Source organism: Phaseolus vulgaris, chromosome 3, assembly GCF_051622355.1.
Source record: "Phaseolus vulgaris cultivar YP4 chromosome 3, ASM5162235v1, whole genome shotgun sequence".
In the NCBI taxonomy this organism is placed as follows: domain Eukaryota; kingdom Viridiplantae; phylum Streptophyta; class Magnoliopsida; order Fabales; family Fabaceae; genus Phaseolus; species Phaseolus vulgaris.
The window spans coordinates 9,893,535-9,916,460 of NC_143500.1; the positions used below are offsets into that span (position 1 = coordinate 9,893,535).

The following is a 22,926-nucleotide window of genomic DNA, read 5'->3' on the forward strand; positions in this document are numbered from 1 at the left end:
CTTGCCAGAAAAAATCTTAGAATCACATTTCTAAATGTCATATTTAAAAAAAATATGATATTTTTTTGACATGTATTATATATACGAATAATTATGATAATTTTTAATAATTATCATATTAAAATTGCTTATACGATTTTTTTTCAGCGATTGAATAAAAAAATAAATAAATTAAAACATATAAGGTTAGATTATTATCACATGAATGCGACGAGTAGGGATCGTACTTATAGCTAAACTTGAATGCCACGAGTAGGGATCATACTTATAGCTAAACCTCAAAGTCTACAAAATGGATTTTCATGAGTCATTTCAAAGTACAGCTGTCCTATAGAAACTTTTTTTATACCTAGATTTGACATTTCGAATACCCAAAATTAATAATTGAATCCTTCAATGGCATATTAGAATTATGTGAGTCTCATGTTGTGACAGAAAAAACCTAAAATTGTAATAATCAATGTGGTCCCGTAGCTCAGTTGGTTAGAGCGTTGGTCTTATGAGCCGAAGGTCGCGAGTTCGAGCCTCGCTGGGACCAAACCAAGTCAGTTTTTAGTGTCTTAATCTTCTAAATTTTATGGAACTGCAAATTGAGGAGATAAAATTTCCATATTATAACAATTCTTTTTGTTGATACGAAGTCAAAGGTCAGCATCAATGTGTTCGTCTTCATCCCAAAAGATGAAAAAAATTACTTTTGCAAATTCATGTTCATCAATAGAAAACAATGCCAAAAAAGCACCACCACAGTCAACGTCAAGATCCTGTTTACACGGTTTGTTCTGCTGTCGTTATAACTGTAGCTGTAGCCTCCGTTGTTGAATTTCTCCAAAATGCTACCGTGTCATGTAATACTCTATCTGTCAGACTAAACTGCACGCCAATGTTCATTTTTTCATTTCTTTTTCAGATGTGGGCCTTGTGGCGTTTATATGCGTTTGTTGAGCCTTTGATTGAGTAAGACAGAGAAAAGAGAGATTTTTTTTTCTCTTGTGGCATTCCATTATCCATATTCAACACCTACTTTTTGTTCCCTTTTATATTTCCTTCATCTTTACATCTATGCTGATATTAGTGTTCCCCACTTCTTTTTTCCAGCCAGAAATCTTGTTGCCCAAGTGAGGAAAAGGGGTTGCCTTGGACACCACTCCCCTTGTTCTCTGGTATGCCATCCACCCTCAGGTGCTTTTTGTTTGTTCTTACACTGTTTGGTCCATTTTCTGGATTCATAAACGTGATTCTGGGTGTCGTGTTGGGTGTGTTGCTAGACCCAGATGGATTTTGACATTTTTTGGTGTTTTGGTTTGCTTGCTAGGCAACCAAGCATATACTCTCCTTTTTTCATTCATTCATTCATTTTTTAAGTATTTTAGTGCTTTAGTTGATGATCCTTTTTTTCTGCTGCTTGTGAGTCTGATGTGGAAGGAAAATCATTTGGTTGTTTTATTATGAATTTCAGTTGGCTGGGAGATTATTGTTGGGATTTGTTTATTTCTACAAACGGAATGAGGGAATACACGGTTTTTATGCGTCAACTAAATATCAGACTAATAATAACTGTAGTTTTGTTCAAAATGTTCGGTCTCTGATCTTCTTGTTATTGCTGATAAAATTCAGCTGTACAGTGACTATCAAGACCAGTGGTGGTAAATTTGTTTCCATTCTGGTTGTATGACCAAAGTTCTTCTTAGCATAAGCATAATAGTAGTGGTTATATGGTGATGTAGTTCAGTGATAAGGGAAGGAGGGAAGAAGAGATCGAGGGAAAAATACCCTACAACCTTAAAATACTAAATTCCCAACATTTTACTTGCACCATTCACCTTAAAATCCTAGTATTCATTTCCTATATCCCAATATTTCATTATTCCTATCTTTCTCAATGAATTCGATGAATGATATCATATAATGTTTCATGGATGAAGAATTCTACACTAATAATATATATTGAGCTTGATTATAAATTACTTCCACGGAATATAATCTAGAAGAGACAAATGTTTGAAGAAATAGGTCTAATGTTTACAGTTAGGTATTTGGATAAAGAAAAAGAACCAATGGGGACAAATCACTGCAACTACAACAGTTTTGCTCTTCTGTTTATGAACAAGGTGCAAAATCTTTATGTGTAATGTTGTGCTAATATTTTTATATTGCCAGGGTTATGTTAGTTTGAAAGAAGCTACTTGACATCAAGAATGGGTTCGGGTGATTGGTTTAAGTCAATGATTAGCTCAAGAAAATCAAAAGAAGGAAGATCAAAGAAAGTAAAGGTACAATACATTATCCGTCTTCTTGGACTGAATTTTTCATGGATTAATGAGAATGAAAAGTTCATTGTAAACCTCTTTTAGTTTCATTATTTTCCAGAAAAAAATAAATCTTTTTGAATGCTTTGAAGGTAATTTATCTTGATCATGCAGTATGACGTATGCCTTATTTTAGCAGTTAAGATTTTGTGATTTGGAGAGTGACTGCTCATTGCTATAAGGGATTGAACTGTGAGTAAGTTATCTTTAGACCCTAGTTAGTTAGTCATCGTCCAAGAATTGAAATAACCGACATTTTGTCAATTCAAAATACTTTGTTGATATAAATTGAAAGGCAAAGTTTAGATTTGTTCTACATTAAGTAATTCAAAGTTTGGGAACGCAATATACCTGTAAACTATTGCAACAACAAGAACCAACCCTTATTTCACTTTCTGGGGTCAGTTAACTTGTATCAGTTGAAGCCACTCGGCTAATCAAACAGTACTTCTAGAATTTGAAGTTTTATCTTGAGTCTGGCATCATGAGCAGCATTTGTTATTGTTTATAACCACCGCTTAATTTCCTGTTTATTTATTTTTTTCTTTAGGCTGCAGCAACGTCATTTGTTAGAATATGTTGTATTTATTTTGTTTGAGGGTTGTTATCTCCTAAAATCCCCGCAAATATTCTTACATTTTGAGATAGGGATTCATGGAAATTAATTGTGTTTCAGACTAAGATTTATAAAGGGAAAAAGTCCAATGGTTTAGCAAATGGCATTAAAAGCGAAATTCTAGAGTCAGCTGGAGTATCAATCGAAACTATAGCTGCAACAAGGATCCAAACAGCATTCAGAGCTTATAAGGTATGCCAAAGTGAAAAATTCATAAAGAGACAAACCAAGTCAAACCTAACTTCCTTGTGCTATTTTCTTACATGCATACCATTTATGTTATGACATTATTTATTGCTGACAGATGTGTGTATCATGTATGCATTACTTATGTGCAAAGATTCTGATTTTGTTTTATGATGCTGACTTTTCAATCCAACAGGCTAGAAAATATTTACGTCGCTTGAGAGGATTCACAAAACTGAAAACCCTGACTCAAGGTTGCTCTGTTCAAAAACAAGCTAGTACAACTGTAACTCATCTTCATTCATGGAGCAAGATACAGGCTGAGATTAGAGCTCGTCGAATATGTATGGTGACAGAAGACAGGCTCAAGCGGCAGAAACTACGTTCTCAACTAAAACTAGAGGCCAAGATTCATGACCTGGAGGTAAACTTCCCTGCTTCATGGTGTGCTGGCTTGTACAGCTAAAAAAATTTCAGTGATCGTATAATGGATTTTTTTTTCTCAAACTGTTGTCAGTTTGTTGATCATGTGAACAGAAAATGTTTTTATTTTTGTTGCATTTTCAAATGGAGAGTACAATGTCTCTAAATAGTCTCACAATAGACTTCTCAAATTCACATTTGTTTCCTGATAACTGTTATGCTATAAATGACTTCAATTTTTCCTTTTCGTGACGCCATTTTGCTGTGGTGAATATGGTGCTGTCAGGAATCTTTTGATACCTTGTTCCTTACAATAGTTTGTGAAAGCGATTGACATGTATTCTCCACCTACCGTAAAGCCTTGAATTGGTTCTCTTCTCCACCATCACCTTGAATTTTTTGAACACTTCAAATGTTTCTGATTTTTCTTTCAAAAAATAAACCCAAGTCTTCGTCAATAAAAAAATGAAACACCTCTTCTCGCTAACAGACCTGGGAGTGATTAAGCCACATATGTTGGTATGAGTAAGCTCAAGAGATCTCCTTGCACGATATCTGCCTTCTTCTGAAAATTTGTCCTTACTTGCTTACCAAGTACACAACCTTCACAAAATTTCTTGATGTAGTCCATGTTCGGTAACCCATGAGCCATTTTCTTGTTTGCTAACTCTTTTAGCTCGTCGTAATGTAAGTGTCCAAATCGTAAATGTCATAACCATGCTTTGTCCTCATGTTGACTTGCAAACACCTCTCTTGTATATTCTTTGAGTTAAGTTTGAACACCCAATTCTTTGCCATCTCCACGTATGCGAGCACTCGTCCATTTTTGTCCTTCAAGTGTAACATCTGGTTTTTCATGAAAATCAAACAACTTTTCTCCAATAATAGTCTCATACTAAGAATATTACTTTTTAAGGCAGGTACATAATAAACGTCCTACATTGTACCTTCTTTTCCGTTCTTTTGGGAAAAAAATATATTTTCTCGGCCTTTCACTAGAACCTTCATTGAGTCTCCAAAAGATACATGTCCATCTTCAATCTCTTGTATATTAACAAAGAGGTGTTTGTGCCCACACATATGATTACTAGCACCAGTGTCCAAATACCATACCATGTCATTATTTGTCATCATGAGAATCCCTTCATCTTTTGTCTCATCTTCCTCAACCAAATTTTCACTTTCTTCTACTTTCTTCTCGACATAGCAATCCTTTGCGTAGTGTCCATATTTTCCGATATTGTAACATTCAACATTTGGACAATTTGAACGACCACCTCTTCCACGACTGTGGCCTCATCCACGCCAGTTTTGCTAATTCATTTGTCTCTTCATTATTGTTTCCACGACCACAACCTCCGTTGCCACCAAAATTGCGACCTTCGTGTTCACATCCTTTTCCTCGATCATGTTGCACATACATCACCTTGTCTTCCTTGATGGTCATCCTTGTTTGTAAGGCTTCCTCCAAGACTTCTTATTTCTTTTTCTTCTTTCGTTGTTCATGTGCTTCAAGAGAACCTGCAAAATCATCAATGGTCATTTTATCCAAATTTCTTGACTCCTCGATTGCACATACAACACCAAATAATGTTTTCCATAACCCTTGCATCCGTGAGAGTTTCTCCATTGCGTTAGAGTTTATTGGCTATCGTTTGCGCACGAGTAATGTAACTAGGTACATCTTCCGAATCTTTCATCTTCGTGGCCTCTAACTCACCTTGTAGATTTTGAAGGTGCTTTAACTTGGTTGACACCCTTGAACACTTTTTCCAAAATGTCCCACGCTTCCTTTGATGTTGATGCACCAACAATCTTCTCAAAAGTTGACTAATCAACAGCTCGACAATATGTACAAAGTTGCTTTATCTGTCGATCGTATCACTTTCAACATTTTGTTTTTGGTCGTCGAGTATCCCGTGGTATTTTCCTATTCTTCAAAACCTTCTTGAACCACCTCCCAAGCATCTTGAGATCCAAAAGGGCTTTTGTTTGGATGTTCCAATTGTCGTAGTTTGTTATCTTTTTTAATCGGGGCATTGACAGATGATTGGTTACATTGGTCATAGTTCTGATGCCAATTTGTAAACAGAGAATATATCTTTTTTTGTTACATTTTTAAATGGAGAGTACAATGTCTCTAAATAGTCTCATAATAAACTTCTCAAATTTACATTTGTTTCCTGATAACTGCTATGCTATAAATGACATTCAAAATTAGAATTATGCTATAAATGATATTTAAAACTAGAATTAAAGGTAATTATTTTTGGCCAGTCAAATTCCTGCTTGCTGTAAACAAAACAGATCACTCTTTCCACTCCTATGAATCATGATTATATATCAATAGCCATATGTATATTTATGTTTTCATTGGCTTCTCTGTTTCAAATATGTATATATGTGGAATTATTTTAAAGATCTCTTTATAGTTTTCTATGTGATCAGTAAATGGCCAAATGCATTAAGTGATTGAAACAGTGTCCTGAGTGGAGAGTCTCCACATGTGAGAGGTTTAGACATTGAAGGCATGTGCAAAAATCTTTGGACATAACAAACATACCCTTACTTACAACTGTTATGACGTTTCACTCATTTCCTCTGACTGAATCTTCAATATGAAGTTGTTTATTTCCTGTAGAGCCAATAGTTGAATTTTAGTTAAGAAATACGCTTCTGCTTAAGAAGAGGCTCCTATCTTATTGTATTAGATATCATGAAATGCATTTCTATCTTTGTAGAAACTTCCTCTTCTGTTTTCTATACTACTAAGTTGAAATTCTTAACGAGATATCCTAAAACATGTGTACTTGATTGAAATCAGATTCCAGATATTAGTTTTTGCTATTCAATTAAAGATGAAATGCTTGAAATCTCTTATCGTTGACCTTTTAATAGTGGTGCAATAATTTCACCAGATACAAGAATTGGATAGAACCCTCTTCAGTCACCCTTTTCTTGACCAACAGTTTAAACAAATGACAGGTGGAATGGTGTGGTGGCTCTGAAACCATGGAGGAAACCATTGCAAGGTTACACCTTAGAGAAGAAGCAGCAGTTAAGCGGGAAAGAACCATGGCATATGCGTTCTCTCATCAGGTAGGTTAATCTTATTAATGAGTAGTAGTCACACAACCTTGTTTCCCTTGGTTCTACTGAAAATCATATGCATATCTTATGAAAAACACAGTGGAGGGCCAACTGTAGCCAAGGTCTAGGCAATTATGAACTTGGCAAAGCTAGTTGGAGTTGGAGCTGGAAGGACCGCTGGATTGCTGTGCGCCCTTGGGAAAGCCGTGTCCCCAGTGCAACCATTAGCCCCAGGAAAGATCAAAATAAGAGGTCAAGCAAAGTTAAAAAGGATAAGAAATCATCAACAACATCAAAACAACCAGTTTCAGTTAAAACTCCTTCAGCTAGTGCTAAAGGGACTAAACCCTTAGGTAATCTAAAAGGGACTGCTAAAACTAGAAGAAGATTGTCTTACCCTGCTACATAGAAAAAAACAGTGCAGGAAGGAAAACAATGAGTACTCAAGCTGATGCAAAGAACAGAATCATGCATATCATCAAGCTTAACATTAGCAGTCAAATTGATTTTTAAGTGTTTACAGTTACAGTGTGTCTAAAGATAAAAAGGCAATCTGTTTTCCTTTATTTATTGGATTGCTTCCAATTTGTGCATAGGAATGCGAGTGATAGAAAATGGACCAACAAACCAGCATTTGTGTGATTTGTTGATTGGTTTTCATTATCTTCAATATTGTATATTCAGTGATAGATTTACAGATCATTTTCCCCACTTCGTTTGTTGTAGAAAGATTTTTGAAGTTGTGATCCTCTTGTTAATTTCTTGATGGTTAATTTTATTGATAACAAAACATGTCAGTTTTCAACTGTATTAATATTCTGTAACAATTTTGTTTTCCACTTTACCAGTTCATCCTTTATTTGTATCTATCTATGTTCATGCCAAACTCGAGAAAATCGCATTAACTACACTTATCAATTAAATGAATGTCGAAGGAATTAGTTGGGAAGAGATATCTTAAGTTCAACCAAAAGTGAAAAAGAAATGCATAGACATACACATGTATAACTTTTTTGAAAAACTCATTTACATAATTAATTCATTTGAACCAAATATCCTCAATGCAAAATACTACATCAAAGGAGATAACAAAATAAAGAATTTTTAAGCAAATTTCTTCCTGAATTTACAGCATGCAAGCACACCATGAGATTATGTCCATATCGACCGTGAAAGTGGTTATTGATTTATTATTCATATAGCATGGCACTCAACAAAAACTATTACTTATCACTCAAATAAAGAATCGGCCAATTAAATACCACCAACGACTCAACTTATTTCCCCTTTCATAAATCATAACGATCATACGTTAAATAAACATAGTACATTTTAGGAAAACATATATTTTCATAGAAAAAAAATATTGGGATTCATGCTATACACGCATTTGTTGTCCAACTTTGAGTAATTTCTTAAAAAAAATGCATTGTACCTTATTGAAAACAGAGTGTGCATAAAACAGATTGGGTAGTTGGTGGTTCTGTTTTTAACTGTGACCCATATGGTTTCCTTTGTGAGAACATTACCAACAATAAGATCCTTATTACCCAGAGCATCATCATCTATCTCCAAAATCATGGATTCTTCTTCCAACGCAGGCATGGGAGGATCTCAGAGGCTTTTGACCCTCGCACAGCACCTTCGCCAGTACAAGGCCCCGTCTTTCCCTGAAGATATTATGGAGAAGCGCATTGAAGAAAGTGGTGGAAAGGTTGTTTCGCAGGTGGGTTTTCCAGAAGCAGCAACCCCAGTTGGTCAAAACCCAGAAAAGTTCAGACCCAAAAAAGCTGCGGTTTTGATTTGCCTCTTTGAAGGGGATGATGGGGATCTAAGAGTCATTCTCACTAAGCGCTCTTCCCAGCTCTCTACTCACTCGGGTCAGTCTAAACTAAGTTTCTATCGTTTTTCTTTTCATGGTGTTGAATTTTTTTTATAAAATAAATCCAATTTTGGTTGTGAGGATTGAGGGGTAGTTGTTTGTTTCATGTGTTGTTTTTGCAGGTGAGGTGGCGTTGCCTGGTGGGAAAGCGGAGGAGGGGGATAAGGATGATGGGGACACTGCAAAAAGAGAGGCAAAGGAGGAAATTGGGTTGGACCCGGAACTTGTCAATGTTGTTACTGTTCTTCAACCATTCTTGTCTAAGGTATTGTGTATTCTATTTCATACTTTTCACTAGCTTGAGTGATTAGTGTAACTTTAGATGGATCTCTGTCTTGACTTGCTTGTGGGTGGAAGCAAATTGTGTGTTCAGCAATTATTTGTGATTAGGAATTTTGATGTTAAACTTGTAATTTGCTGATATTATTTCGTGGTCTTTGTTTCATGAAATAGTTCATGTGAAAGGATGATAGATGGAGGCTTAATGGTTTATGAACGATCGTTTGGTCTAAAAAACTCTGAATTAAGTGAATTTTAATATTACCATGTACCAGAGTATTTTCTTCTAAATTTTGAACAAATGTAGAGAGGAATGGATTTGCTATAAGATAAATACCCTTCCTTAATATTTGATGGGTTATAACTCAGAGTTGTGTCCATTTCTTATTTTAGGAATTTGTATCTGAGAAAGACAAACTGATGAGCATTCTTTCTTTACTGTCTATATTTATGAATGTAAGAACTAAGGAATGTTACATTGAGTGACTTGTTTTGGCCTTTGTTTCTTCCCCGTTGAAGAAAATTGCAGAAATATAGTCATGTATTCTTGCAGATCATTGAAGTGGTTAAAGATTTTCAATGAGTCCACAGTATCTACGCAAATGCTAAAAAAAAGTGGCTGAGGGCTCTTCATTGTCTTATTAGTTCTTAACTTCTTATTCTTTAATCTTGGACAATGTTTGATATGTAAAAGGATTATATACTTATAAACCAACATTCTTCGAGAGTATTTGTGCCCAGGCAGGATAAACATGAACAGAAGTGTATATGTTGCCTATTAGAGTGACACTGCATACACAAATGTTTATCATCACATTTGTGTTAATGTTTAAACTCCCATTGTTAGTCTATTTCATTTCATATGTGCTTCATATTATATGGGTTGAATGGGAAATTTCCCTCCAGTACTTTTAACTTGTCACTGTTTTATTTGTAGCATCTCCTAAGGGTAGTTCCCGTCATTGCCATACTTAATGACAAGAAATCATTCAAACCTGTTCTAAATCCAGCTGAAGTAGAAGCAGTATTTGATGCACCTTTGGAAATGTTTCTCAAGGTCCATGCTTATTCTTTTCATTTTGATCTCCTCTCATCTTCATTCTTATATCACGTATCTGATGTCATCACTTTAACCAGGATGAAAATCGGAAGCAGGAGGAGAGGGAGTGGATGGGAGAGAAGTTTTTGTTGCATTTCTTTGACTATGGTATTGGGCATAAAAAATACCTTATATGGGGTTTAACTGCTGGGATCTTGATAAGGGCTGCATCAGTTGTGTACCAACGCCCACCAGCTTTCGTGGAGCAGAATCCTAAATTCAAGGTTCCACAGAATGTATCAAATGATACTACAATGCCTTGAGTTCATATTTTTCTGTATTTTTTATCCTTTACATCTGTTCTTAATAATGCAAAATATTCATAACAGAGTTCTGGAATCTATAGCAAGTGTTTATATTTACTAAGAAAGGAAGAAGTACATGGCATCACTTGGAATTCATATTCCTTGTTAATACATCATAAAGTTGAGACTTGCGGAAATTGAATCACTTAAAATAGCGTCAAGAAGTCCTGGATGCATTTAGTGATCAGTAACTTGTTTTTACCTTAGTTCTCTAAGAACATTTACAACACAAGAGAGTGATAAGATTTTTTTTTTCTGCTTTAAAAGTCTCATACCACATCAATTTAAGCAATAAAGGAGTCTTATAAAAATTCACAATGTCAGGTTTGAATGTTTGGAAAATTATTTTTCCTCTGAAATTGGTGCTCTTGAAATATTGTTGACATGAAAAGTTGTTTTTTCATTTTTAAAACTCAGTCATAAGGTCCATTTCCTAATTTTAAGATTCTCATGTTTCATTAGCATGTTTCATTGAGAAGACTTTTTTAAAACCTTTCGTCTTAAATTTATAACTTTCATCAAGTCACATCAGCATATTATAAATTCTAAATTTTAAAGTTAAGACTTGTGTCTTAAATTTAAGACTCCTTTTAAGAGTTATACTTGTGTCTTAAATTTAAGATTGCTGTTAAGACTTTGCCGGAGTTACTCTTCCTGAGTCTGAACTTTGTCCTTCTCAGAGAGTTGCAGGACCCTAACAAAACTCTTGGTCTTTTCTTATATTACCTCAGACTCAGTTGTTGGGTCCCCACTGATATATACAAGAGCAAAGTTGCCACATGTTTTTGACTTGATAGTTAGTTGAATTAAAATTATTCAAGGGAGGAGCCACGTGGCATTTACCATCTATAGATTTTTAGTTGAAATGAATTGTCTTCCTACAATTCTACTGTTTCCAAAGTTTAGTAAATGGCAGATGACTACATAGATGCTTGTTGATATGTACCATACAACGGTACAAACAGAAACATTCAGTGTGACGGGTGTGTTTCATTAAAGCAGGTATATGCAAAAATATCTTGTCAGATAATTTATATTGGTATGTACACATTTAGATGAGTGGACAAAACATTTCATAATGCTAAAAATTTAGCAAAATACTACTGTATTCAAAGCTAAAAGAGAACTTCATTTTATTTCTGAATGTTCGGTTCAGAAATTGATGGGAAGTACCACTCTTACTCAGTACATTCCAGATTCAGAAGAAACTATAAATCCTCACACCGTACAATGCAAAAGACCTGGAATTTTATTTGTACACAGGATTTCTGAATCTCCTTCTAATTTCAAGGAAAATGAAAATCCCCACGGAAAAGGCTAAAATGTAAAAGACTTAGTGGTAAAATATTGAAAAAACACCAGAAAAGACAGACCATGTTATATTATACCACGTTCAGCGACGGAAAACCTCGTAAAATTTCTCCAGGACAAGTAGACCTGAATCTATCGATTCCAAGGGATCCTTTCGAAGACGGTGCCTCAAGCAGTTGGGGATGACTGTGGCAATATCCTCTGCACTTACTTTGTCATTCCCCTTGAGGGCAGCAAGAGCTTTTGCAGCTCTGTTTGTCACTATGTCTCCTCTTAATCCATCCACATTCAACTCGGCACAAACCTTGGAGATTTTTACCTTAAGATCATGATCAATTTGTACAGAAGGAAGAAAACTCCGTGCTAAGGCAATTACTTGCTGGAGCTTTTCCTGCTCAGCCTTGTAAGAATGTCGAAATCCTGTCGAGTTTTTGTCAAAACAAGCTCTCTCCTCCACAATCTTGACCCTTAGCTCAGCATCCCTCACAGTCCCTACTTGAGCATGCATTCCAAACCTATCCAGCAGCTGTGGCCTAAGTTCTCCTTCTTCAGGGTTGCCTGAACCAATTAGGATAAACCTAGCAGGATGCGAGACTGAAATGCCCTCTCTCTCAACCGTGTTCCAACCTGATGCTGCAGAATCCAACAATACATCAACTAAGTGATCATCCAAAAGGTTAACTTCATCAACATACAGAATTCCCCTATTAGCTTTGGCCAGAAGGCCTGGTTCAAAGGCCTTTACACCCTCAGTGAGAGCCTTCTCAATGTCAATTGTCCCGCAGACTCTATCTTCTGTCGCTCCCAGTGGCAAATCCACCATGTTGATTTTGGAGAAGACAACCCGAAGCTGCTCTCCTTTCAACACACGCGCTCTCACTTCAACACTCATGAATTCTGGATCTTCGGGGTCTGAATTATACGGGTCACCAGCAACAACCTTTATTTCAGGAAGCAAATCAACCAATGATCTAACAGTTGTAGATTTCCCTGTTCCCCTATCCCCCATAATCATTACACCTCCAATCTTGGGATCAATCACATTTAGGAGAAGACAAAGCTTCATCTCGTCCTGTCCCACTATAGCAGAAAATGGATAAACTGGCCTCTGGCTTTCAGTAAAAGCAATCTTCTGAGCCTGGGTTAAGTTTACAGACTTGAGATGTCATCAAAACGGAAAACCAAAAAAAGGAACCACATAATAAAAGGGCCAAATTTTGGAACACATAAAGCGTAAAGAATTTTACATCATCAACCAAATTGAAGCACAGATACTTTCATTTGCTTCAGAGATAAATATTGATTGATGAAGTGTCCGACACTTTACAAAAGTTATGCAAATCCAGTACTATATATGAGCATAAAAGCATGTATAATAGAAACATCAAATCATTGCCCCTTGATGAACAAAAAACAGAAATTGTCCGTTTCATGGATACCTTCAAGAAAGAAATGAGATTGGCACTATTCATATTTATAAACTACAAGAAATTATTTATAATGATAACGATTTACAAAAATCTTACTTTGTTTTAGTGATGTCATTGCCCGAGAAGAATGTTCTTAATTTGGATTTACATAATTGCAACTGTATATTTATTATACCTTACAGACTTTATATAGTACTAAAGTTAAGGATGAGGAGCAAAAATGACTGAGTAAAACCTAAGGCTACATACAGTATAAGCCCCATTGCCCTAACCTTTCCCTCATTTGAGATTTCATCCCTTGTCCAATCACACCTTGTATGTGCAAATTCAATAGAAACAAAGATACAATGCTCCTAAGACTATGTCCCTAATGTATGCTTTGCTAACAATCACTCCAAATATAAAACATTTAGTTTCCTGGGAAGAAAACATCCTTAACACACCTGTTCTGAACCGTTAACTTGAGCTGCAACGGCACTCGCAACTGGGAACGGAGACCTTCCCTTGACGGCAGTTCCGCCGCAAAACTTGGGCCCAAATATCTGCACTGAAAAACCAGAAAAGAAACAAAACAACCGTTCAAAATCACATCACAGTTACACCAAAAACAAAGGTGGGGATGAGACGATGTAGGTACCAGTGGTTTGGGAGAGCGAATTAGTGGGAAGGGATTGAGAAGAGTGGATTGAAGAATGGAGAAGGGCAATTGAAGAAGTTCCAAACGTGGACGCCATTGTTTTGTTTGTATGCGCCTTCTTCTTCTTCTTCTTCCTTTGTGTTACCTTGCTTTGCGGTTACCAAGATTTCATTCAACAAAGATACTCTTAGTCACTTTTCATATCTTGCTTTTGTCCTATTTACAAAAATAGCACATGCACCATTTACTCATTCAGATATTCATAATAATATTTTTCAATCAAATTAAATTTAAATTATTAACTATATTTTTGTACCACCCGACACCTACATTAACTAAAGCGAAGTTGTTCAAAATTAACGTTAGTTTCGCACTTAAATGGGGAAACTTTTACTCACACATATTTTGTTTAAACTATATATTTCTATAAATACTTTACATATTACTTTCTGAAATTTTATCCATTTTTTATAATAATAATAAAATATTTGATGTATTAACTAAATTTTAAATTTAATATGTAAATTTGTAATATTTTGTTTATTTTTATTTGTTTTATGTAATTTATACAAATTATGTAATTTTTTAATATGACCTTTTCTACTCTAATACAAAATAAAACTTTAATGTTTAGTTTTTAGATAATTTACATGTCATTATTTTATTTTAAATTTTAAAAACATTTATTATATAAAGTATTTTTATTATAATTATACAAATAAATATATTACATAAATTTATATGTAAAATATTTTCATCTAATAAAAGAAATTAATGAGATTTTATTACATGACTTTACATAATAATATTTTCATTTCAATTATACATTTTTATTAACTGTATAAATTATTTTTCTCTAATTATATATATACATTAAAAATTAAGAAATACTTATATTAAATAGATGCATTTTTCTTATTTATAAATAAATATGTATAAAATATAAATAAAATAAAGCTGTTATTCTTGTCAATTCTTTTTGAAGATCTGAATCCAGTCATTCAATTCTTACCAAAACACTTTATTTTTCATACTTTAACTCATTCTCACACATGCGTCACATCAGCAACTTATTAAGTGTCTTCATCAACAAGTGACGACAAACTAACTGAAATAACCGTTATAAATATTTTTTATTTTATTATAAAAAAATTCTTTAAATTTTCTATATAATAATATAAAGATAACTTGAATATAATTATGTTATCAAATTATATATATGAGAAAGTAGTAGAGAGATAATCGAATTGAGTCAATTATATTTATTTATTTAAGTATTCTTTTTTTTATTAGGGATTTAATCTTTTTTTCTTTTTTTTTTCTTTGAATGATTTGTTCTCTTCGGATGTTTTGTAAAGATAAAATATCATTGGTGTTAGGTTTGATTATTTGGACTTAAGAGAAGCGTAGTTGAATTTTCAAAAGATATAAAGAAAGATTCAAGAGTAGCCACACAACATTCAAATAAGGAGTGTTAATCTTATCATTTAATTAATTAAATAAATTTTTAGATATGTGAAGATTGTAATTGTTGAAATAGGATGCATGTAAGAATTGGTTGGTATAGCCTTATACATAAATATGTTGAACTGATGAAGTAATTATTAGATTATTGAATAATATGGAGATTATTGCAAGTATAGTTAATATTTTTGAAATGGTTTAAACGTGTTAAGCAAGATTAAATTGGTGTGTATTAAGTGTGAACTTTGTATAGTGTTGCTCTGTAGACTAATAAAGCTCAAGTACTAACATGCCATGTAGGCAAAGAAGATTTAAAGATCATATAAGATGAAATTCTTATGTTTAAGATGAAATTCTTATGTATCTTAAATTTTTTCGTTCTAATCCCTAAAATTTGATAATTATGATAAATAAGATAATTTGTATGTCTAATACATTTCTTTATAAAAACAAGTTTAAATATACTCTCTAAAAATATTTAATCATGACTAAGATTAAGTCCTTGTTTTTATAAGTTATTATTATAGTCAAAAAAAGTCAAAAAAATAGGCAAGACCATAATAGACAATCTCCACCATAAAATAATAAAATAAAAAGTTAAATATGTTTTTTTTATTACTTTTACTTAAAATTGATTTTCGTTCCTAATACAATCTTTAGACCTTTTATATATTTATAGTAAAAAAATATTGGAATGAATTTTTACTAGTTGACAAACAAATTTTCAATGTGGATTAGGATGTTAAATTATTTCATGATAACTTGTCACTAAGATGAATGTTATAATATAGTTCATGCTAAAGATTTTGTTTATCACATGAAAAAAAAGATTTTGTTTATCACATGAAAAAAAAATATTTGTAAAGATACATTTCAATAGTTTCTTTACTAAAATATTTAGAAAATCTAAAGTTTGAACAAGATAAAAATATTTTAACATAGTACAGAAAAAAAAAATATTTAACCCTTCAATAAACTAAACTAGTGTTGCAAAAACAGGTCAAGTCTTTTAAAAGTATCAAACACTACACTAAGAAGTAAACCCACAATCCCACTAATAAGATCTCAATGAAAAGTTAAGGAAGATTCTTGTATAAAGTTTTATTTTTGTAGTAGGTGAAACTAAGCATTGGCGTAAGAAACTGAGTTTGATTTTTTCTGATAATATTTTTGATATATCAAATGTTAGTATTTAGTGATATATGTTTAATATGAGTCTCCAATATTTGTTGCGTAGGATGGTATTATATGTATGATATATGCACATGTGTGTATTATAATCATATTTAGTAAAAAAAAACGTAGTTGATAAAAAGCATATGTTGCATGAAGTGGCAGAGGAATTACAGATGTGTGTAAATGTGTTTTAAAATTTTCGTAGGCTTATTCAAGAATATTATTAGTGTTGAATGTGTTCTAAGGTAGATTAAAAATCACAGTTTCAATTTTTTTTCTCAAAGTCTTTCATTCTTTTTTCTTTATTCTAATATCTTAATAAAGTAATTACTTAATTAAAAAATTAAATTGATTAATTATAATTAAATTGGAATTTTATGAATCACGATCTTCTAGTCAGTTTTTGCTTTATAGTTAAAAAACCATCTAGTTTACCCACCTCTACTGTACTCGGCCGCCATTAAGTATTTCAAGTACGTTTATAACAGTATATATTGAACAACTAATATTAATAAATAATATTTTAATCAGTAATATGGATGAAGAGTTAGCCATTTAGAACAGCTTATAGCATAAGGTATGGTGAGGCAATATTATAACTCCTATATATCAAACATTTAATTAACACTAGTAATTTCTTTCTTCCTTCCTTCCTTCCTATCATACCATATAATCGGTCAAACCTACACTTTTTCTCTCTTAGAATGAATAGGTTTTTCGCGTAAACACACATTCAGAGGGAGATCCAATACCTATGTCCATCTAAGAAGGGTCAAGAGTATTGACTTGTATCTTGCGACTAGAAGGGACAAAACCAGAGAGCACTGGCATAAGTCACAAGTTCATCAAAATTGAAAGAATTAATTATCCAGGTTAGCACAGTTATAAAAACAGAGGATGTCCTTTGATAAATTCGAAAGAGAAGGAATAAATTGTACAGAAGCTATGCAGAGATTCTAGCAGCCAAGCTGATGTCCTCAATAAAAAGTTAATCGAACAAAATTTATACCTAGTTGCCCCCTCCCCCGACATGAGTTATGATTTATCTTTTTATGTTGTCACCAAAAGATATGCTAGGCCTTTCAGGTATTCAACAATCTCTGATCCACCAAGCTTTGAACTTCCAAATACTCTATCAACAAATGTGATTGGAACCTATATACATTTGAATTGTATGTCAGCTAGGGTGGGGGTGAATGCTAAATTGCCGAAAAGCGAATCGTAAAAACACACAGCCTGACCAACTAGCATTCAAATTTCGCACATGAATTAGATGCATATATAGATTCAAATATTAAAGTTTAGAACATCATAACAATTTTATCCAATCAAACGCATATAAATTTCACTGTAATCAACTAAAATTCCAGAGAGATAAAGGCAGCAAAACAGTTGAAGGAATAAGGATATTCCAAAACTGTTTGATCGGCTTACCATTTCAATTTTCAATAAGTTTACATACAACGCACAGGACTGTATGAGTATGCTTATCACACAACACTCTTAATCTATTGAATTATTCGGTTACCTACCTAAATAGGTAATATGACAAAATGCTGAGATAACATAAGCCATAACAACTAATAGATTCAATATGTAGAGGTAGCATGTCTACATGGAAAACGCATGCTAATTGCCACAACATACAAGCATGGATAGTGTCTTGTTGTTCTGGTAAAGGTGGGTCCTCAGTAGTTTGATTGTGGCTGAATCTGGGTCATCTAAGAGAAGTAAAAAGCTAGAGGAGGTACATTTATGACCAGGTGTGAACTTCTCATCTCAATTATAACATAGCCCTTGAACTTGGCAATCTAGCAATTGGGCTAGGGTGAGGCGTTTAAGGGGTAGGGTGGGAGAGGGAGTAGGTAGTGTATGAGTACGGGTTATGGGTGGTGAAGTATTCTAGGTAGAGGTAGTATGTGTGAATGGCCTAAAAGGTTAGTGTTTAAAGTTGCGAATCTTATCTCTGCCCAATTTAGCAAGGCTGATGGCTTGTGAAATAGAATAAGGATTGAGTATGGTGTTTTCATAGCGAATATCAGGAGAAAGACGCAATAAAAAACAATGCAGAATAATATCCAGGGAGAGGCCAACAATACAATTGCAAAGTTTTCAAAACATACTTGATAATCTGTAACTAACCTAGTTAGGTGCAACTTGAATAGTTTTGCTTGGTGATTGGTGTAGGGAGGAGGAGGGACCAAAATAGAGGGAACCTGTAAAGGACACCCAATCTATAAGGAGGTTGTTTTGATGCATCTATTTGAACCAACTTAGGGCATCATCCTTCATATGAAAAGCCATCATGGATAGACATTGTTCAAGAGGGATTTGGTAGCAGGCAAAGTATTGGTCTGCCTAAAAAAGTCAGTCTAGGGGGTCATTTCATTCTGAAAGAGCGAGCTGGAGTTTGGGTGGCCTGAGTGGCAGAGTTGAAAGTGGGGGTGGTGGTTGGAGATAATGGTGGACGTTGTGGTGTCATGTTGGTAAGTCTGGCCCAAGTGGGTTGTGACATCGGGAAGAGATGTTGATGTGTGGCCTGTGACATAGGGAGTCGTCGATCGGAGCAGTGAAATATGAGCAGGAGAACTCGAGCGTAAAGTAATGGGTGGGGATAAAGATAAAACCTGGTCAATGAGGATGATAAGGACGGGGGCATGGTTTCGTGTTTGGCTTCCATTTCTTGTTGGCGATTGTCTTGTTGTGACTACTCCATATGGGTTTGAATGGCAGAGAGGCAGTCCTGAATAGAACGAAGGATTTCATCCAGGTCTTTGGTGGGTAGTTTGGGAGGCATGGAGGAAGCAATGAAAATACCACATGCTAGGCCTTTGTTATGGCTACACTAAGATGCTAGAGACAAGGAAAGAAAAACTAGCATTGATAAAAAAACTTCACTAATCATTCAATTAAAATATAAACCTAAATAGTGTTTTTTGGGTTCTCCAAGAGGCCCTTCTTATAATGGTTAAAACTGAAAGAAATGAAAAAAGGAGGCAGTTTAAATTGGGCCAGTTCTTAGATGAAATACTTCATCCAATAGGGTCTGCTGTGTTTTGTCTTGCTGTATGCACGGGGTTGTAACACATAAGGTACATATGGATGCTATTACATATCTAACACAAGATCTATAAAGTCAACACAACAACCAGGTTAATATTGATTATAAGAATCATGAGTTAAGAAACTGTACCTCTTTAATATGGTATCCTTTTCTCGAAGCTCGTACTATCATTTCCATTTGAAAGACATATCCTTTACTAACACAGCAACTAATGATATCTTCAAGCACAGATTTCCTATAAAGTCTACAAAGAACAATGATACATCACTCTCAAACCAGGGAACAGAGGGAGCAACTGAAACTCGTGAAATTGCAAATACCAATTATCAAGCTTTATACCTAAAAGATCCTGTCAAATCTGAGACACCAGGCCATAAAAGTGTTTGCGCAAGAACATTTGCTCCCCTGCTAGTTAGTTTGCGCATAAGATTCCATCCATGCACACCACCACCTTTAACATAACGAGTCCCTGTAACTATATCAGCACCAGTCTCCAACTGCTTGCTGAAATGCAGAAAGGAAGGATTAAATTGTGCCAGGTAATAAGAAAACAAGATAGAAATTGCTAGAAGCTTTCTTTACCTAATGAAACTTGGCAAATATTTTGGCTGCAAAAGAAATGAATAGATCAGACAAGGACAAATAAATAAGAGAAAAATTATTCTGCTACTAATAAATTCTCCAAACTAAAAGTCCGATAAAGAATTTCATCCAGCCCTCAATATTTTAAATTTAAAGCCTGTTTGTTTGTGGATGGAAAGTGTTTTGTGCTTGATTGAGTGTCATTTGTTTTAATGTGAAGTATACTTGACTTTGAACCATTGAATATAATTTGGCTTACGTACCCAAATTAAACTCAACCACAAATTTTACATTGAAACATGGGCATGATGCATGAGAATCACAGTCGTATTGTAAAACAAACAGGTCTGCAGTTATTCTTAATAAATTCAAACTATCCTCTACATGTGAATAGTAAAACTTACATGGTGTGACAGATCAGCATCCATTATGACAACAAAATTTCCAGATGCATGCTTGATGCCATGAATATAAGCAGTTCCTGCAGATTAATTACATCAAACGCTAATTTATCAAAAAACATTTGGTGCAAGTGTCAGGAACCTACCTAAACCCAGCTTCCTAGGTCGTGCTCTTAACAACTGGAACCACAGGAATAAGAATGGTTACTCTAAATTATATCCCAAAAAATAGAATAAATCATGGATGAATAACTGTGCCTATATGAAAATTAAATTTGTAAACGTCACTGCTTACAATACGATCTTCTCCATAAACTTGCTGTAGTTGTTTTACAACATCCTGAGTACCATCAGGACTCCCATCATCCACGATGATAATTTCAAAATCAGCATCCCTAAATTGAGCAAAAAAAAAAGTATTCATAATGATGATTGATCATACATACAGATGGCAAAACAAAAAAATTGCCAGGAAAAAAAGGCATTTTCTTGATAAAATTATTAATGCTTTGGTATGAAATATAAGCCATATATTACAGAACAATTACTATTTTTTTGCATTCTACATATAGACATGCTTATAATGCCCAGACCATAAAATACTTGCACAGAACTCCGCTTATAAACTATATGATTTATATATATAATAATAGAGAAGAAAAAACAACTAAAAGGGAGCAGATATAATCATGAGATGGAGAAATTACCGAAGGTGCTTGAAGATTAGGTAAACAATGAGACCAATGTTGAGACGCTCATTATATGTAGGAACAATTATACTGTACTTGTTCTTTTGCTTCTGATGTTGCCCATCCATTCCAATCACAACTTGGACCAAATCCGCTCAATGCAGTGAATTCAACGTACTAACACACACAGAATATGAGATACAGAACAATCAACATATTTATGCGAAGAAATAGAAGGTCGTTTTATAATGTTTTGGAGAAGAAGTATTCATCACACTGTTAGAAGCATAAAATTGGCATGTTAATTGTTAAAATCAACGATCTAACTGGATGTGAGGGGAATTAATTACACTGTTTAACAACATTCATGACGCGATCGCAAAAGGAATAATTGAATCAAAAGACCATCTCGGTAAATTTAAACTATAAATAAATGGCCACGCCTGAGTACAGAGACAGAAATGCCAAGAACGGCTCTGAAATTCGTCGAAACGAACAGAAATTGGATAAGGCTCCTCTTTTCGAGAAGATCCAAAATCTCGGTTGCAGAAGAAAAAACCAATTAAAAACCAGGCAAACGATTATCTCTATGACTGACTCCAACACGAACAAACTCCTTCACAGCATAATTGTGATTAAAGAAAGATAAAGCGAAAGTGAAATTGATGAACTAACCTAAAGACGGCGAAGAACAAAGACTTCACGAGGGGAAGCAGCTTCAGGCGACGGCGAACAATGACACGAATCAAAGGGCACCAAGCAGCGTGTCAACTGCAACAAACTTCTTATTTGTATTTAAACTAGTACTTTTACTCTTACACCAGATTTATTTTAAAAATATAATATATTTATTATATAAGTTTGATAAAAATAAAATAATCTAAATAATAATAATAAACTAAAATATAAATTTAGTTTAAAAAAAACAAAATAATTTAAAAAATAATAATAAATAGTTTTAGTTGACATTTTATTATCATTGGAGAAACATTTTAGTATATTAAATCTAACATAGGAACACTTGTAATTGGTTTCTTAAAATAATTTTAAAAAACAAAAAATAAGAGGAAATACAGAAAGTAAAAAATGCTGAATAGTTAAGAAGTGTTTGTGTTACTATTTAGATTACGTTGATCTTTTGATCACGAATTTAATATTTATTAATCAAAATAAATTTTACAATATATAAAAGAAATTAATTTTATGTACCATATTTAAATTAAAATAATAATAATATCATTAAGTAATTATAATAAAAATATTATAAAATTATATAAATTATTATTGTTTTTTTAGAATGATTTAACATAGTATAATGGGTAGATTTTGGAACATATTAAATAAATGCCATGTGTAAAATTTACATATTAATTGTAATAAATAATTCAACAACCTTAAAATATAAATAATTCAAATTTTAAAATAAATAAATTGTAAATGTAATAAGTGATAGTTATATATTATTAAAAATGTTTATTGCAACACTGAAACAATTTTTATTTCATTAGTAATTTTGTGATTTTTATGTAGAGTATTAGAAGTAACACTAATTTTAATATGACTTTATCTAAATCTTTGTTGAGATATTTAAAGAAATATTTTGTTGAATTAAACCTTTTATTACAATATTTTGTATTATCGTGAAATCCATACCTCTTACGAGAAAGAATCTATAGAGAACTATACTACTATTAATAAAAAATATTTTTGCTAAATATAATTATAAGATATAGTTGTTTTAAGCTATGAAATAAAAAAATTTAAAAAGTAAAAAATATCATAGTTATATAATGTATTATTCAATCTTGTTATGTAATAAAATTTGTAATTTTGTTATATTAATTAAGTGCTTAATACATAATTTATAAGTTAATTTTAAAAAAATAGTATATGCATTAGTAATTAAATATAAACATTACATAAAGTAGTAATAATATTTTGAATTGTAATACCTTTGTAATTATGATTTTAATACATATAACT

General features: G+C 33.3%; 4 protein-coding genes and 1 non-coding gene across 13 annotated transcripts; 3 read left to right on the top strand and 2 right to left on the bottom strand.

The window, feature by feature from the left end:
* Positions 1–464: 464 nt before the first annotated feature.
* TRNAI-UAU (transfer RNA isoleucine (anticodon UAU)) lies at positions 465–538 on the top strand. Its single transcript has one exon. It is a non-coding gene; the product is annotated as a tRNA-Ile (tRNA).
* LOC137806519 (protein IQ-DOMAIN 9) lies at positions 532–7,414 on the top strand. 9 transcript variants are annotated; one of them, XM_068606704.2, is made up of 8 exons: positions 532–775; positions 911–957; positions 1,099–1,182; positions 2,161–2,273; positions 2,986–3,117; positions 3,308–3,535; positions 6,520–6,633; positions 6,725–7,414. In XM_068606704.2, exons 4-8 carry the CDS (start codon positions 2,199–2,201, stop codon positions 7,031–7,033), a joined length of 858 nt encoding a protein of 285 aa, XP_068462805.1. In that variant the 5' UTR covers positions 532–775; positions 911–957; positions 1,099–1,182; positions 2,161–2,198; the 3' UTR covers positions 7,034–7,414. The 9 variants fall into 9 exon arrangements, 7 of the variants coding, with proteins under 7 accessions (XP_068462805.1, XP_068462801.1, XP_068462803.1 ...); XM_068606700.2 differs by having other exon boundaries at positions 615–775; positions 1,099–1,163; XM_068606702.2 differs by lacking the exon at positions 532–775 and having other exon boundaries at positions 817–957; positions 1,099–1,163.
* A 55-nt stretch (positions 7,415–7,469) lies between these two features.
* On the top strand, positions 7,470–10,254 carry LOC137806518 (nudix hydrolase 15, mitochondrial). Its single transcript, XM_068606698.2, has 4 exons — positions 7,470–8,504; positions 8,629–8,771; positions 9,723–9,842; positions 9,923–10,254. Exons 1-4 carry the CDS (start codon positions 8,129–8,131, stop codon positions 10,145–10,147), a joined length of 864 nt encoding a protein of 287 aa, XP_068462799.1. The 5' UTR covers positions 7,470–8,128; the 3' UTR covers positions 10,148–10,254.
* Positions 10,255–11,260: 1,006 nt separating this feature from the next.
* LOC137806520 (magnesium-chelatase subunit ChlI, chloroplastic) lies at positions 11,261–13,802 on the bottom strand. The gene is made up of 3 exons (XM_068606705.2): positions 13,568–13,802; positions 13,374–13,477; positions 11,261–12,638 (listed from the first exon to the last, which is right to left on the bottom strand). Exons 1-3 carry the CDS (start codon positions 13,662–13,664, stop codon positions 11,583–11,585), a joined length of 1,257 nt encoding a protein of 418 aa, XP_068462806.1. The 5' UTR covers positions 13,665–13,802; the 3' UTR covers positions 11,261–11,582.
* Positions 13,803–17,048: 3,246 nt separating this feature from the next.
* Positions 17,049–21,744, bottom strand: DPMS1 (Nucleotide-diphospho-sugar transferases superfamily protein). Its single transcript, XM_068606706.2, has 9 exons — positions 21,619–21,744; positions 20,962–21,120; positions 20,550–20,649; positions 20,401–20,434; positions 20,258–20,334; positions 19,854–19,879; positions 19,611–19,775; positions 19,401–19,515; positions 17,049–17,362 (listed from the first exon to the last, which is right to left on the bottom strand). The coding sequence occupies exons 2-9, from the start codon at positions 21,069–21,071 to the stop codon at positions 17,258–17,260; spliced, it is 732 nt and encodes a 243-aa protein (XP_068462807.1). The 5' UTR covers positions 21,072–21,120; positions 21,619–21,744; the 3' UTR covers positions 17,049–17,257.
* Positions 21,745–22,926: the final 1,182 nt, after the last annotated feature.